The sequence below is a fragment of the Mobula hypostoma genome, chromosome 1, assembly GCF_963921235.1.
Source record: "Mobula hypostoma chromosome 1, sMobHyp1.1, whole genome shotgun sequence".
Classification (NCBI taxonomy): Eukaryota; Metazoa; Chordata; class Chondrichthyes; order Myliobatiformes; family Myliobatidae; genus Mobula; species Mobula hypostoma.
Genome location: NC_086097.1, coordinates 41,600,943 through 41,619,004, shown reverse-complemented (window position 1 = coordinate 41,619,004; position 18,062 = coordinate 41,600,943). Strand labels below are relative to the sequence as shown.

The 18,062-nt window shown below is 39.9% G+C and overlaps 1 protein-coding gene across 2 annotated transcripts in view; it reads right to left on the bottom strand.

Moving 5' to 3' along the window:
- Positions 1–1,523: 1,523 nt before the first annotated feature.
- Positions 1,524–18,062, bottom strand: part of mdga2a (MAM domain containing glycosylphosphatidylinositol anchor 2a) — a 1,048,869-nt gene continuing 1,032,330 nt past the window's right edge. For both annotated transcript variants that reach the window (XM_063047135.1, XM_063047145.1), the window contains 2 exons: positions 7,132–7,237; positions 1,524–4,153 (listed from right to left, as the gene is read on the bottom strand). In XM_063047135.1, the coding sequence (XP_062903205.1) occupies positions 4,062–4,153; positions 7,132–7,237 (198 nt within the window). In that variant the 3' untranslated portion in view covers positions 1,524–4,061. The remainder of the gene's footprint in view (positions 4,154–7,131; positions 7,238–18,062) is intronic.

Here is an 18,062-nt window from a genome sequence, read left to right as displayed (position 1 = left end):
TCAGTGCTTGGCTGTCCAATTACTTGTATACGCATTATTTATTGTGTTTTATTTATTTATTTATTATTTATTGCATTTGTTGTTTGTCTACATTTGCACATTGGTTGTTTGTCAGTCTTTGTATGCAGTTTTTCATTGTATTTCTTTGTTCTACTGTGACTATCTGCAAGAAAAATGAATCTTAGGGTAGTATTTGGTGACATACACATACTTTATGCTTAATACTGTTCCACAAAGTTGACAAATTCCTATCTAAGATTTGAGTACTTGTTTTAGTTGGACATTGACAACAGCTTTTTTTAAAATAAGAGATGTGCAGAGTTAATAAATGAGCTCTCCAGAGGTGAGGAAGAATTTCTTTAGCCAGAAGGCGGTGAATCTGTGGAATTCATTGCCACAGATGGCTGTGTAGTCCAAGTCATTGGGTATATCTAAGGCACAGGTTGACAGGTTCTTGGTTAGTCAGGGTGTCAAAGATGATGGGGAGAAGGCAGAATAGGGTTGAGAGGGTTAGTAAATCACCATGATGGAATGCTGGAGCAGACTCGATGGGTCAAATTGCATAATTCTGCTCCTATGTCTTATGGTCTAATGCATCTTTGGAAAATAAAAGAAAATTAACTTTGCCTCAAATATGTCTTATAATCCAGAAGTGATCTCAAAGAGGGTACTTGTGTCATAAGAAGTGAGTTGGATTTGACGGGCTGAGGAGGAATTGCCATATTTGAGACTCATTAATATTATCAGCACAATTCTAGGACAGTTATCAAAAAGCTAGGCTTCATTACAGCTTATCTTGAAAGCTTTTGCTGCTGAACCCACTTTACATATCAGTATTTTGTGCTCCACTTGAGCCTTTCCTTCAGAACTTCTCCCATCTAAATCCATTAGCAGAATCCTCTATTCTTTTCTCAATCGTTTTCGTCCAACCTCCATCCATTCTCTTCCCTTTAACCAACCACTCTTGGTCTCCACGTTCTACATTCTTGTTGCTCTTTGGGTATGGAACATTCTTCTGAATTCTCTTTTGGAACTTTGGTGACATTTTTATTGGCAATCTCTAGCTACACTCTTCCCTCCAAAAATGAAAGCATTTGGTGTCTTCTCCAGCAAAACTTTTCATACTTTTAAAGACCGCTTTTGAATCTCCCCTCATTCTTTTCTCAATTGGTGAATAGGTACTCCAAGATCCCCATGTTCTTTTACTTCATCCAATCTTTGGATTGATATCAGGTGTTGCAGAAGATTGTCCCTTAGTGGTTTGTTATCACGTTAGAAAGTTCAAAGGTGAGGTGCACCACTGTCAGCTTTTCATAGTCACTGAGCACCTGAAGCAATGCAGGATCTTCCCTCAAGTTAGGAGTCAGCTGATAATACATTGATCATTAGCACGTGTTTTATTGATTTTCCATGATCCACTATGATTTGCTGACAATGAGCATGAACATCACACTGCCAATGGCATTGGAAGGAAGTACCCAGAATAAGTCAAAGAAGACACAATGCAATTATAGAGCTTTACAATTTTTAATATAGATGTATAAATGGCCTGAGAAAAGTGATAACTGCAATTTCAATGTGACTACTGGTCCACGCCAACTGGGGTTTAAAAGACTGTACAAAAAATCCATGGTCAATGCTTCAGCTATCATTTTTATCATTAGCTGCTTTTGTGACTAATTCCGGCTAAAGAACAAAAAATAAGATGTAAATTTTGACGTAAAACACACTGATAAAGATATTCGTTGTGACCCAGATTTATGATAGAAAGATAAAAGAAAATGTTCTTTCTCTAACACTATTTGCTTTCTAAGTACAGGAGACCAGCACTGGCTATTCAATTATTCAATAAGAAGAACACTATTATTTCAAATGAACTGACAAACTTTGTAAACTGAATATTCTTTTTAGTCAAAAAAAACAGCAAATGGAAATGATAGAAAAGGGTCATGTGCACAGCTGGATTCATGACTGCAAGAAATCTGTCACTTCACATTGGATAAAACGATGAGATTAAAAAAACTCATTAATACAAAATAGGTTTGGAGAGCTAATTAGAAGAATTTCACATCAAGTGCAACATACTAGGTGGCTGCAGGAATCAGCAACAGAATTCAGCTCATTGATAGTGAATCTGCAAGCTTTGGGAAATAGTTGAATTTCATCTTCCCGTTTTAATTAAAATCTCCCATAATAGCAATCAGACATGCAATAAGTCACACCATACCTGAAAAGAGGTTTATTGAACATGGATGTAAAATCATCTCTGCAGCCATTAGTCTTGAAAATGGACAAACTTTCCATGGAATTTAAAGTAAAAGTTCAAGCCTCATCAATGTTTATTACATCTTGTGCTTTTTATATCAATATTCAGTAATCACATTAATGCTCCAATGTAATTTTTTATAACTCTAGTCCAAATTTTTGCATATAATTCTTTTTGTCAATACTCGGGATTTCAGAGAGTACAATTATGCAATTTTAGACTAAAAAGTATTTCTTGAATTAATTTAAAAGATCAAATAATTTAAACAAAAAGATCACGGAAGTTTAAAACCAGCAGGATGAGGAATGGTGGAGAACAGTTTGAGACCACTTGGCTAACGTCTGATGTGTTTTCCTGTGACTCCAGTGTAATCTTGTCCTTTTTGAGCTCCAAAAGGCAACACAATGCTTTCCATGCCCACTAACGTAATAAAATAAGATTTAACAATCGGCACAGATTTGGATAATGGGGCAGGATAATGGGGTGTAGCCTTCTTGTAGTCTTCAGTCAAGACTTGAGTCCGAAAGAAAAATTGGTGCTTGCAAGCCTAAAAAATTGCAGGGTTATTCAGCAGTGTTTTTGTTGCTACAGTGCTCTTCACTGCTTGCCTACTTTTTCAATCTGAATGGAGATTACGGTAAATAAGTACAATCTATCATCTGTTTGAATCCTCTGGGCTATGCACACCTTTAGAGATCTTTGCTCTGGTCATTGTGTTTGCACTCAATATCTGTACAAAGTGATGCTCCCAATATCAGCCAACGTGGTGGAATTTATTTTTTTCCACAGAATCACATGCTCACAGGCTGCGACCACCTTGCTGGCTTTAAAGAATGCCTTGCCAAACGACATTGATCGTAACTCGAGTCTCTGCTTGGAGGAACCATACAGTGGCTGCTTGCTTTGCCTGTTAATTGTAGGAATCGGCTGCAACATATATACAAAAGGTTTTACACACACTCCAAAGTTAGCAGTGCAAAGTATTTTCTATTTAAATGATTCAGGCAATTTTTATATATTTTTTCAAATTGAAGGCACTTGGTTTTATGGCATGTTATGAACAGAAGGTGGTTTGGTTTCTTCACTTCAGACAGATGACCAGTTGTGTTCTTATGGCCACAAGCAAAATCCTATTTAGCCCATGTACTGTTTGTGCCCAGTTCACATACAATGGGCAGAAATGCATGCAGAGAGACCAAACATGTAATAAAGCACAGCAAATTTGACAGTGGAGGGACAGGAAAGAAATTAAACACTTGCTATGGACAATCGTGAAATCATGTATTCACAGCAGAAAGAGCAGCTGAGGACGAAACCCCACAGTTTTCTAATGCTTTGCTGAAAATTTCTCATGGGGAGTAATTGTCAGCACTTCATTTACCCTGTTTCCAGTACGACTTTCTTCTCTGTCGGCCATCCCTTTTGCCTCTTGTTGACAAGCATCTCCATTCAGCTGTAATAAAGCAGCTAAATATTTGTGCTTTGACAAATTTTCTAAGCTCACTCAGAGCCAATCAAGATGCAGTTGTATTTTCAAATCCATCCAAAGCAACAACGACAATAACAAAATCTCCTTCTGGGGTTGACTACTTTTCATAGGAATATTTTGTACGTTTTTTTTCCCAAATCTGGCATCCTTCTCACTCCCATGATGCTTTTTTAATCACCAATTGTACTGTCAGAATCTGCAGTCAGCTGATGAATCTTTGGTAATTATTTTTGAAGGTCCATGTATAAAGACTCATTCTTTGTGCAATGCCTGATGAATCTTTTCATAGCCTCTGCCATAATAAGGTCACCTTCGATGGCTTAACATGGCGATGAGAAGTGTGATTGAAAACAGCCATATATGTATCAATACAGAGACTGCACCACCAGTTTTCAAATCTAGGTTAAGAAAGAAATATAAATTAGTAAATTTCTTAAAAGCAAGACCATTTCAAGTCTACATTACTTTAAATAATCATTGTTTCTATTAAATAATCAATAGCAGCTTTCTACCCTACAATTTCTCATTTTGAGTAGTTATATATCAGAAGTCAATAAATGAATTCCACCAACATATGCTTTTCACATAAAGGAGAGAATGGAATACTTGATTAAATATTCAAAACTTACAGTGCTAGAAGTACAGACTTTGGGATTGGGAAGGAAAGGTTATCTTCATGGAGTGCAGAATGGACTTTTGTGGCTGTCTAATGTGCCTAACTTTTACACAGCCTTTCAATTTTGCTTCCATCCAGGTACCAGTTGGGACTGTTGTTTTAAAAGAACACCTGATAAAATGGGATAATTTAGAATTGCTGATAATACTATTAGTTGGTTCTACCCAGAGCTCTCTTAGAACTTCTTTGTTCTTGAATTGTTAAACACTGATAACATACAACTTCTTGTAGAAAGAATAAAGATTGAAAATCAAAATAAGCGTACTTGCATTTATACAGAACCCTTCATGGCTTCATTGCTTCCTAAAGTGCCAATCATTTCCCTTTGAAATGTAGTCACAGTTGTCCTTTAGAAATACTGCTGCCAGTTTACTTACATTACCCCTGAACACAGTGCTGAAGTAACTAACTATGTTATATGAAGAATTTTGTTTAAATCACTAATTTATAGTTCGGGTGAGGTCAAATATTTCAGCGAGTTTTAGTAGCCTTTAGCAAACCAGTCTTTTCAGCGTGCACTCTTAAGGCTCTTTTACTATTTAAAAGAGAAGCAGGAACATTTTTCTCATTGAAGGGGTTGTTGAGCTGTGCAAGTTGATTCTAAGCATGGTCTTTTATCTAATGTTTTCTGATTATTTTGTGAATTATTTTGATAGGTTTATCCAGCTGCCAGAGTTCCCTTCCTTGGAAAGAATCAGTCCACAATATGGTGATGGAATTATCATTAATGAAATCAGAAGGTACTGGATGACAACTTGCTAGAAGTGAACCACAAGTACTTAGCAATTTGAAGGACCTGAGTGTATAAAATGCAAGGTTAATACTTTCTGATTGATAGTGCTAAAGTAGGGTCCCCAATCTTTCATATAGCATGGACCAATACCATTAAGCAAGGAGTCTGCAGATCCCTGGACTCTGAAGAACTGACTCTGACTATCATCTTTGTTAACTACATCTTCTTTACTTAGTAAATCTGTTATGCTTGTAACCAATAAACTTGGATCCATTGTGGTTCGTTGCAGACATGAACAAGTCTTCCAACTTGGGTTAAATGAAATCTTGAAAAGAAAACAAATTATATGCCCTTTTCTCATTGCTACCATCAAGGAGGACGTATAGGACCCTGAAGACACCCATTCACCGTTTCAGGAACAGCTTCTTCCCCTGCGCCATCAGATTTCTGAAAGGACAACAAACAGCACCTCTCTATATTTTCTCTTTTGCACTACTTATTTAATTCAAATTTTGAATATATATTTCTTTTTTCAATTTATAGTTTTTATTTATTATGTATTGCAATGTACTGCAGCTGCTAAATAACAAATTTCACGCCAGTGATATCGATGCCAGTGATATTAAACCTGATATTGATTCTGATAGGTGGACAAAATATCCTATTTGTGCACTGTGTACTTTATACAGTTCTGTTACACTAATCTGCATAATAGAAATAATGGCATCAATATGAGCCTGGTATGAACTTTATAGAATTCCAAGCAGTAATTTTGTTAGGTACAAAATACTGCCACATAGTGCAATCAAATGTATGACTTCTATGTCAATTATTGAGAAGCAAATACAATGAGCTTTCATCAGATTACAGTTTGTCTGTCAGTTCATGACACAATGGCTGACATGCACTGAAACAGCAACACCACTTTGGACATCAGAATGACAAGAATCACACATTTTATGTACTTACAAGGTACATGGCACTGATAAATAACAAAGAAAGAGGCAGAGGTATAAGTGACTGTCACATCCTCTAAAAGACTCAAAATAGTTTGTTCAATGATTTCTACTTTTCATTAAAGTTCTTACCTGGTCCAGCTAATACGTACCTAAAGGAGACCTTGATGTGATTGTTCCTGAACGGAGGAAGTAGGTAAGAGTGAAATGATTGCCAGTGTTGTCCATAGCCCAAGAATGAATAAATAAATTAGTGTAGTAGAAATACTAGAAATTAGGGCACCTTGGCAGTGTAGCTACAGCTTGGGGCATCGGAGTTCAGAGTTCAATTCTGGCATCCTCCGTAAGGAGTTTGTACATCCTCTCCGTGAATGGGTGGGTTTACGCTGGGTGCTCTGCTTTCCTCTCTCAGTCTAAAGACATACTGGTTAATTGGTCGTTATAATTGTCCTGTAATTAGGCTAATGTTAAATAGGTGGGTTGCTGTGCAGCACAGCTCATTAAGCCAAAAGTGCTTGTTCCACACTGTAACTCTAAATCAAAATCAAACCAAAAAATCATAATGGTTTCTCGAATGGAACATAATTGGAAGAAGACAAAGGATCAGCTCCTGACCTGGAATACTTTGATGCAGGCAACAGCCATCTAACATTACTCCTGAATTTTATTTTCATTTACTTCAAAGGAAACAAAAATCAGGACATTTATCAAACAGCCTTATTTCCCCGTTTGAAGTTGTATTTTAATGAGTGTGTGGTGTGGAGAGGGCAGAGAATAAATAACCAAAGCCCTAGAAAATCTGCTGCACAGCTTGGGCTCCTTGTAACAAATATTACATTAACTGAATCAGACTTCCAAAAATTAAACTTCAATAGGCTGAGATCATGTATCAAAATGCCTGAATCACAACAATATTATTTCAGCTATAAATACTAGTTGCTAATTCAATGATTTAGCCATGTTTTAAAACTATGGAAGTGCTGGTTTTTGTTTCCAACAAATTGTACTTACTGTTGCGAGGCTGATCCATTTTCCGACACTGCCCTTCTGTTACAGTTATGTCATCGATTGCAATATCTCCCTCTATACCAGGCCCCCGAATGCCTTCGAAAATCAGCTATATAAACAGACAATAAAGATCAGTCCTGTAAGTTCAAACCTCCTTGTGTCACCATGCTAGTGACTAGGAGTAGGAGCACGGGACAAAGGGGATACATGGCTGAAGAGCTGGTGCGGATGGGGGACAGTGTGTCAGCCACTTGGACCACAGGGCTTTTTTGGGGCAGAGGTGACCAGTACACGAGGGATGGGTTCCACCCAAACCAAGATGGCACTGCTAGCACGTGGCAACTTTTTGCGGGCAGCTCACAAAACTACAAAATATTCTACTAGATATACCTCTGAACTATGATCACCACAATCTGCAGCCTGTAATATCCCTTTAAGGAGTGTACTTTTGAACTGTTGAAATGAACTAACAATTTTGGGTAAAGAATTCGGCGAACTTGACTCAGGAAGGCAGGTATGACACCTTGGAGGCTGGCCATCACTGGAAAAGAGGGGTGGACTTCAAGCCAGACTAAAGCGTTGGGGTATGAGACTACCTTCCTACCAATTTGTTAGCTAATGTAGTCACCGGAGAACAAGATAGAGGAACTAAGGGCAAGATTGCTGTATTGAAAGAAAATGAGGGATTGCTGCATTTTCTGTTCCACTTTTTTAAAAAAAAATGTGACGGGGTGAAGTTTGAATATCCTTTTGGGGAATTTTGCTGGTGCTACTCAGGAAGATTTGAACTAGTCTGGTTTGACAGGTGGGGTAGGGGGAGATGGTGTGGAGGAGCAGGAATGTGAGATCCAAAGTAGAAGTTCATCAGATGAAGGTAAAGATGAAATAAAAGTTAAAGCAGACAATTCCAATAGACAGAGGCAGGTTAAGCAGATAAATTCGGGTTAATCAAATAGTTGAGGAATAATTAGATTCTAATCATAAGTCAGCAACAGTCACCAAAGTTAAAACCTTCTCTGACATTAAATGTGAAGGATTTAGTGCTAAAGGATTTGATAGGGCATTGTTTTTAAGTGTGTCATACGTGTGTCAAGGAAAGTTTTCTGAAAAATATATATGAATAGCCTTATCAGGCATCCTCTTCAGAAATGAGGCTGGGCAAATGTCTAATGTCTCAGTGGGGGATCACTTGGGATAGTGAGCATAATTAAATTAGTTTCAAGATAGCCATGGCAAAAGGTAAGATTCGCCATAGAGTTGAATACCTAAAATGGGGGAAAACTAATTTTGATGGCATCACACGAGGAATTCTGCAGATGCTGGAAATTCAAGCAACACACATCAAAGTTGCTGGTGAACGCAGCAGGCCAGACAGCATCTCTAGGAAGAGGTACAGTCGACGTTTCAGGCCAAGACCCTTTATCAGGACTAACTGAAGGAAGAGCTAGTAAGAAATTTGAAAGTGGGAGGGGGAGGGGGAGATCCAAAATGATAGGAGAAGACAGGAGGGGGAGGAATGGAGCCAAGAGCTGGACAGGTGATAGGCAAAAGGGATATGAGAGGATCATGGGACAGGAGGCCCAGGGAGAAGGAAAAAGGGGAGGGGGAGAAAAACCCAGAGAATGGGCAAGGGGTATAGTCAGAGGGTCAGAGGGAGAAAAAGGAGAGAGAGAGAGAAAGAATGTGTGTATATAAATAAATAACGGATGGGATACGAGGGGGAGGTGGGGCATTAGCGGAAGTTACAGCAGCTATTTGAAAAAGGCCAATTAAGAGAGGATGCTCTCAAGTGAAGGTAAGTCTAGCAAGAATGAGGCTTTTAAAAATGAGACAATGAAGTCAGTGCCAGTACGTTCCTGTTAGAATGAAGAGAAAGGCTGGCAAGATTAAGGAAACCTGTTAGACAAGGAATATTGAGGATCTGGTCAGGAAAAAAGGAGGCATATATCAGGTATGGTCAGCTGGGATTAAGCAAGTCCCTTGAGGAGTATAAGAATGTAAGAGAATACTTAAAGAAATTAGGAGGGCAGAAAGGGGCCACAAAATATTGTATTCTTGGGAGATCCGATAAATGAGAATCACAGAAGATTTGATAGGTACATTAAGAGCCAAAGGCTAGTTAGGGATAGAGAAGCTCGTATGTGCAGAGCCAGAGGAAATAGGGAAGGTCTTAAATAAATATTTCTCTTCTGTATTTATCATGGAGAAGGGCATGAAAGCAAATGCATTCAGGGGAGGAAACAGTGCTATCCTAGAGCATATCAACTTTACGAGGGTGAGGCAGTGGAGTTTGAAATGCATGTTAGTGAATAATACCCAAGCCTCAGTCAAATGCCATGGGAAGAAAAAAAAATGGAGACTGTTGGAGCCCTGGCAGAAAATTTTTCTATCCTCACTATCCACTGGTGAGTTATGGGAGGATTGATCATATTGTGATTTTATTCATGAGGGGCATCAGAGATAACCCTGAAAATTACAGGCCAGTGAGCCTTTCAGCAATGGTGGGAATGTCACTGTAATGGATCCTGGGAGGCAGAAATTATTTACATTTGAAAAGGCAAGGACTGATTGGGGATAGTCAACATACTGGGAAATCATGTCCCACAAATTTGATAGAGCGGTTTGAAAATATGACCAAGGGGATTGACAAGGGCAGGAGATGTTTACATAGAGTTCAGCGGGGCTTTAAATTGTCTTTCTGGTAGGACACGGAGGGTGGTAGTGAAGAGCTGTTTCTCAGCCTGTGATCAGTAATCCCTGTTGTTTGTCATATGAATGAATGCCTTGGATGAGAATTGAGGTCGTATGGCAAGTAAGTTTGCAGGTAACAACAAAATTATTGGCACATTGCACTCAAAAGGTTGTGTAAGTTACAATGGGATATGGATCAACTGGAAGATAGTCAAAATAATGGCAGATACAATTTAACTCGGTAAGTGTGGAACATTGCATTTTGGGAAGTTAAATCAGGGTAGGACATACACATAGTAGAACAGAGAGTACTTAATCCCTAAAATTTGCAACATAGGTAGAGAGGGTCAGAGTGAAGGCATACTGTGTTATACTTGTTTCATGAACTGAGGCATTGAGTACAAGAATCGGGATGTCATGTTGCAATTGTACCTAACACTTGTTAGGTTGTACTTAGAATATTGTGCGCAGTGTTGGTTGCCATATTATAGGAAAGACCTGATTAAGCTTGAGCAGTTACATAAATATTCACAAGCATGTTGCCTGGATTGGCAAAATGAAATCATAAAGAGAGATTGGATGAGCCGGGCCTGCTTTCCCTGGAATGAATGAGACTGAGAGGTGACATGATGGAAGTGTATACAGTTGTGAGATGGGGTCAATGGCTAGTGTCTGTTTCCTATACCAGGGCTGTTCATAAACTAGAAGGCATTGGTGAGAGAGAGATGGTTTAAAGGGCACTTGAGGGGTAAAATTTCATACAAAGAATAATTGGCATCTGCAACGAGCAGCCAAAAAAGGTGGTGGAGACAGAAACAGTAATGACACTTAAGAGAAATTGGGACAGGTACTTAAATGTGCATAGAGTGATATGGAATTAATCCAGGCAAGTGGGATTACTGTAGACAGGCCTGATTGTCGGTACGAATATGATGGGCTGAGGTCCCTGTTTCTGTGCTGCACAACTCTATCATAATTTTCTAAGAGGACGTTAAAGGAAACATTGTAAAACAAACACCAAAATAGAATTTAAGAAATTCACATTCAATGGGTGATATACAAATCACCTGCATGAAAAGGCTGTACTTTCAAACTTCAAGCTCTATAAAACTTGCTTGTATGGCAAATCTGTGCTCCCAGTGAGAAGTTAACCTTGCAAGGTACATGCTTCTAAAATAGCCTAGGAAGTGCATTTTATGCTTGCAATGGCAGTAAATGATGAAAGGCATATTTTCCTTACTAGTAACACCACCTTCCCAAATTTCTTATGTCTGATTTTATGTTCATTTTATCCTGCTTAAAGTGCCAAAGATTCCATTTTTGTGGGACACCTAATACCAAAACACATTGATTCTTCCATTTGAAGTAATGCTAACCTTATTAGTCTCAAATATCAGAATGTATTGAAGTGGACTCACAGCCACTGTTGTGTAGTGTTAAATTGCCCAAAGCAATTTAGAATCCTGAAGACCTCTCATCGACCAGGAGCAAATTTGAACACTGTTCCAGAAATCATTTCCCAAGAAGCAATGTGCTACATCGGAGCATTTCTTTTAATAAACCTGGCCTATTATGCCACTCCATTTCAATTTGAACCTGTCTAGTTCACTCATTCCTCTTCAGTCTGCAATGACCAATACATTTATATTTGAATTCAGAACTGAAACTGCTTTGGAAAGAAGAGATTACATTCTCATACAGCCACTTCCTCAAAATGTTTCACAACCAAAGAATTATGAATTCTACTTATGGTTTTGTAGCCAAATTTTTGGAAAGTTAAATTACCCACAGGTACACCCTACAATAATAAATAGAATAATCAGAAATCCTGTATGTCGGCAATACTTAATGACCAGGTGCCCTTAAGGAAAATGTTTTGTTATCTCTGCCTCCTTGCACAGGCAGACAATGGTTTGATTTAACTTTTCGTAGCAGCGCCCAGCCACACAGCATTCCTCTAGCATACAACTGAAATATCAGCATTGATAACATGCTCAAAACCTCCAGTCAGGTTGAAATTTCACGCCTGCATCCTCTGCTACAAATAAAACGCCTGTTCGTTCTCATAATAATTACAATAGTCTCTCTAGCACGCCTTCGACTTGCGAGTTCACGAGGTTCCGAGGGTGATGCGGTCTGGAGCTAAGCTCCTGCTAGGGTCCCCGTCAAGGGGCAGGTTCCGGAGAAAGGGTGACCCAACTCAGACCTCGACGGTGGAGATGGAAGAAGCTGATGTCACATCGTAATGGCAGTGAAGGTGGAGGAAGGCTGCAGCAGAGAAAGATCCCCGGTCGTCTTGCTCTCTATGCCACTTATATTCACTAATACATGAAGGATTATTGACAATCAACCAAGTATTAGTGAATATCAGTGGGAAATTCATGATTGTAATTGCAGTGTGATCACGCGAGTTGAGTATGATGTTCTCCTTAGGGGTCATTTCCTTAATGGAGAATGCCTGTGTGTGACTTTGCTTTATGTGGGGAAGCTAATGCATGTGCAGCCACCACAGGGTCCCTGACAGTTCAGGATCAGGAAACCCTGGAAAATCTGGACAGCAAAGGTGCACGCGTCAGGATGCTCTTCAATGATGAACAGCTCATTATTCATTACTATCATCCCATCATCCCGTCCAAACTAATCATAAGCTTCAAGACCTTGTCCTCAAGACTTCCTTGGACAACTGGATCCTTGTTTTCCTCTCTTGCAGACCACAGTCAGTTCAGATCGACAACAACAGTTCCTTCACAGTCTTCAACAGCACAGGTCCACACGACTGTGTGCCTAGTTCCCTGCTCTACTAACTCTATACTTACGACAGTGTGGCTAAGCACCGCTCCAAAGCCATTTTAAACTTGCTGATGACACCATTGTCATTGGCCAAATCAAAGGGGGTGATGAATCAGCATATAGGGGGGGGAGTCTGAAAATCCGACTGTGTGGTGCCATAACAAAAACCTTTCACTCAATGTCAATGAGACCAGGGAATTGATTTTTGACTTCAAGAAGGAGGAAACCAGAAGTCCATAAGCGAGTTCTCATCAGGGGATCAGAGATGTCAGAGGTGGAGAGGGTCAGCAACTTCAAACTCTTTGGTGTTATCATTTCGGAGGACCTGTCCTGGGTCCAGCATTTAAGTGGCATTATGAAGAAAGCATGACAGTGCCTTTGGTATCTTACAAGTTTGCAAAGGTTCTGCATGTGCAGAGACTCACTCCACTGAGATGCAACACAGAGCGTTATAGGAAATTATTCCTGCCTGTGGCCATCAAACTTTACAACTTCTCCCTTGGAGGGTCAGACACCCTGAGCCAATAGACTGGTCCTGGACATTTCCTGGCATAATTTACATATTACTATTTAATTATTTATGGTTTTATCACAATTTAATTATTTAAGGTGCAACTGTAACAAAAATCAATTTCCCTCGGGATCAATAAAGTAATACTATGTCATTCAAACCTTTGACAAACTTTTGTAGATGTGTGATGGAGATCACACTAACTGGTTGCATCACAGCCTGGAATGGAAACACGAATGCCCTTAAATGGAAAAACCTACGAAAAGTACTGGATACGGCCCAGTCTATCACGGGTATAGCCCTCCCCACCATTGAGCACATCTACATGGAGCACTGTTGCAGGAAAGCAGCATCCATCATCAGGGACCCCCACCACCCAGCTCATGCTCTCTTCTCATTGTTGCCATCAGAAAGAAGGTACAGGCACATCAGGACCGGCACTACCAGGTTCAGGAACGGTTATTACACCTCTCCCAACGGGATCTTGAACCAGAGGGGATAACTTCACTCACCCCATCACTGAACTGTTCCCACAATCTATGGACTCACTTTGAAGGACTCTTCATCCTATGTTCTCAATATTTATTGCTTATTCTTATTATTATTATTACCCTTCTTTTCTTTTTGCATTTGCGTAGTTTGTTGTCTTTTGCACATTGATTGTTTGGGGGGCTGTCTTCAGTCTTTCATTGACTCCCTTGTTTTTCTTTTATTTATTGTGAATGCCAGCAAGAAAATGTGAACCTCAGGGTTGTATGTGGTGACAGATATGTACTTTGACAATATTAATTTACTTTGTATTTAAATGGAACTGAGCCTTTTGTACTGTCACCAGCAGGCAAGATGTGAGAAATAAGAGCACGAGTGGGCCCTCAAGGCTGCTCAGTACGGCAACATGTGAAGCGTGGGTGAATTGCAATGAACAAATAGGAATCACAAAAAGGTTATTCTTTGTGAGGAACCCACAATAAAAAACACGATTTATGTCTCCATCTGCCAAGCTTTGCCACTTCAGTGCAAGTGCAATTTCAAAGGACAATTCCACCAAATATATTGACTGTGAACATTTCTCAATCTATGAAACACCCTGTGAAGTAATGAGACAGAATCGTCAGGTGTTATGACACAAATCCACAGCTGCAGCTTGAGTTAGGAGTGCAGGAAAAGAGGCTGGTGTGTAAGTTGCAAACCTTCCCAGATTGGCTGGCCAGGAGGATGGAGTATGGCTGCTATCAGACTCTGATATAAACCTTGTTCTGGGCTCGCTGGTGGTTCTCAGTGGCGATGACATACTATTTGACACAATTTCACCAGAATGACATCTATGAGCATCATTCTCCCAGTCCTTACCGAAAATGATGAATTTCTCTACAAGTTGCTTGAGTCTGTTTTGGAGTTTTGCCCTTTCTTTGCACTGCAAGTAATTCTCAAAATAGCCATGGAGCACAGTTTTTAATCAGGTGACCTTGCAGCACACTTCATCTGTTCCACATTTCTGTGAGCATCCAGAGTCATTGACTATGTCAGTCTAATTGAGGTCATCCATTGTACTGAAGTGATTCCACGGATTTTTCTGAGACTTCCAGGGTGGGAACTGTTTAATCTTCACTCTGGCTTGCAGCACAGCAGAAAAGAAGAGAATGCAGGAACAATCTTGATGATTGTTCAGATCAAGAACTTGCTTTTCCAGTCACCTGAAGTTATTTTGCTAAAAGAGACTGTGATTTGTGCCAATTTTCACACCATTCCCTATCAAGGTCACAGAATAACCTTCATTGTCCACAGTTTCACCTATGGCACAGGTTTTAGGTGTGGTATTACTACTCTGCGACACAGTTGTTCACTTGGCATTGATTGTGAGGTAATTTGGTCCAGACATACAAAAACCTGTTCATTGCAAACTTCAGTTCATCAATATCATCCTGAATAGTGAGCTGGTGAGATGCTTTTTGCTTTGACAGTGTCTGATTTCCACGAGGTAATGAAGCCAACTTTCCAGGATGAGCAACATGCACAAGATCTGGAGGAACTCAGCAGGTCAGGCAGCTTCTGATGGAGGGCCATAGCTGCTGCATGTCCTGCTGAGTCCCTGCAGCATTCTGTGTGCGTTGTTCAAGATTTCCAGCCGATGCAGAATCACATGTACTTCCCGGATGAGCATCATCCAAGATCAGCATTAATATTCATAGAAGTCAAGGCTGCAGCTTTACACTTGCAGGTTTCAGCATCTTTTTCATTCTTCTCCAGTACACCTTTCGAAATGATCAGTCGAGCAAAATAATCAAATCAATGGACAGCAGCACCAGACAATTTCACAGAAACCACAAATTACTAGACAGTGGGCGAAAATATATGACATATTCATACATGTTCAGTCAGCTCATACTCAAATAAACAAGATACGTGTATCTCAGCAGAGTTCCGTATCTTAGCAATTCATTGTGTTCCTAGCTTTATATACAGTAAAGTTACAGGACCCTGCCTATATGTTACAAAAATCTTTCAGTCCTCACAAAAGGAATTAATTGGAATTGATTTTCATGGAGTTACATTCTGCTTTATCCTCGTATTATTGCACAGCATCAACATATTCATGTCAATTGGATGGCTTGACAATTTAACTCGCAACCAAGGGTTCCTGCTGTCAGGGACAGCTCAACACTTTGGGCAATTTCAGTCTTCAGTCTGCTACTGAGCAAAGCTTCAAATCCTGCGCATAGTCCATCAACAGTTCAGTCATTCTCGTGGCAGTACCCATTTCCAGTCCCTCATCAATCCATTTATTGATGAAGCTTCAGGTCTGAATTTCCATCACCAAATAAAATGCTTGCTTGTCTTCCAAGCTCTACACACACCAAATGGTCACAGCTCTGAAGGTCACTGCATAACATGGAAATATGTGTTTGTCAAATACTCTTCCTGGATTTTATTTATTCCCATTGATGTTGTGAGTTGAGTGTTTTAAGTTGATAGGTATCAAATCACAGCGCCCCCCCTCCCCCCAACTATTTATATGGTGGCAGGAACCAGGAATAGAATGGAGTCAGAGCTGCCCTCCCAGGGTTTTGCTTGGCGGAAGACAAGCTCTGTTGTGGCCACCTGCAGGTTTTTTTAGCGGCACTCGATGGACTTAGGCCTCAAGCTGCGAGGTTGCTTGCTTTTTAGCCACTGGGGAGACACCCGAGCCATCGCACTCTACTGAGGGCGGCGTAGCACAGTTGTGGCAACTGAAAATTTAAGATGGACTGATGGGTCTGGACTGTATACATATGGGTCTGGTTGGGTTTTTACTAACATTCTATATGTTCTTGTACGTGCGAGGACTAGGCCTCAAAGCCACGGATTCACCTTGTGGGTATTGACAGATGATATCGGTGGGCTGGGGGGTCTGGACTGTATGTATACATACATATTCTGTGTCATTGTATTTTTACTGATATTCTATATGGATTTGTTGCCTTCTATGCATCAAGGCACAGCGTTGCAGTGGAGAGGAGGGAGGTTGGCTTCAGGACTCTTATTACATGATTGCGATCTTGCGTGTGGCTGTTAGTAATGTGTCTTTTACCTTGACACTGTGGTAATACTGCCTAGTTTGGCTGTATTTGTGAGTATTCTAATATGGTTTAATGACAATTAAATTTGAATTTCATTGAAACTTCCTGCCAAATTATCTCTTCACTTGTCTTTTATTAATTGGAGAATGCAGCATGTGAATACATGGCAGAAGCAGCTTCAGTTCTTTGTTGCATATTTCTGCAGTGTTATATGCAGTCCGTGTTTATTTATGAGTTCTCAGTTATACTGGTTTTAAAGGGTTTGGATCAGTTCATGAAGAGCAGCAGGCAAAGGCAGTTCACCTCTTAGAGTTAACTGAAACAACTTGAAATATCGCAGGATGCATCAATTATTGGAGCCTAATGGCTTTGATGAGTTGCATTGAGGAAGCGAGGTGTCTGTCAGGGGGGTTGAGTGATGGAGAGATCGTTGAGTGAGAGGGTGCCTTTTCAAGGAAGAGACCTGGGACAGGAATGGTGTAGAGAAAGGGTTATGATAGTTTGCGGGGGGGGGGGGGGTGACATTTGTGACACTTGTTCAGTTGTGTTGGAGGGACAGGGATGAAGCAAGAAGCAGGATGGGTCAGACCTCCTTTGCTTATTAGAAGGAGCTCTATTAGAATACAAGTACATTATAGAGCCAGAAAGATTATCTTAAACTGTGTTGGCCAGTGATTGATGGCCAAGGTAAGTTTAGAAAATACCATGACAGGAAGGAACAAAAACACTCTCTTTCATGATTGAAATTCAATCACTCTCCCACAGGCTGCAAATAATTCAATGGTGAATGTTATTTACAGCTTTGTCCCTGAAACCACCATATAAAAATAATGTCTTTTTGAATGTCTCTCAAAAAACATTCCAGTGGGTCTCTTATTAATTAAGTGCCTCAGGTTTGAAGCCTGTACATACCTTTGAGGAGTGTGATGCGAGGGATGCTAGAGGTCACTACTAAATTTTGTTTTAGCAGATTTACTCAAACCCCAGTAGACTGCAAGTCAAAAACACACAATAGTTTAATTTAGTAGTCTGGGCTTTAAAAGACCTAGGTTTCCCTTGTGAATAAAAGCCACTTTTTACAAAAGAAAATAATCTTCTGAGGAAACAAATGACTGTGCCTAGCCAGAGTGAAGTTAAGGTGGCAATTATTCTCATAGAATTGCACTGCGGTGCAAAACATTTTATTCTGAAACATGTTTCAGTACTGTATCCGTGCTGTAATTGTTATATGGTTATATGTTTCAAATCTTATTCCACCAATAGAACAAAACTACCGCTCTACATGGAATTCTTTTCTGTGGATTCATTTCAGGGCTTGAGCAGACTCTGAAATGAGCTGCACGGTGACCCAGTACCACCCAGTTCACATCACAAGGGGTCAGAGC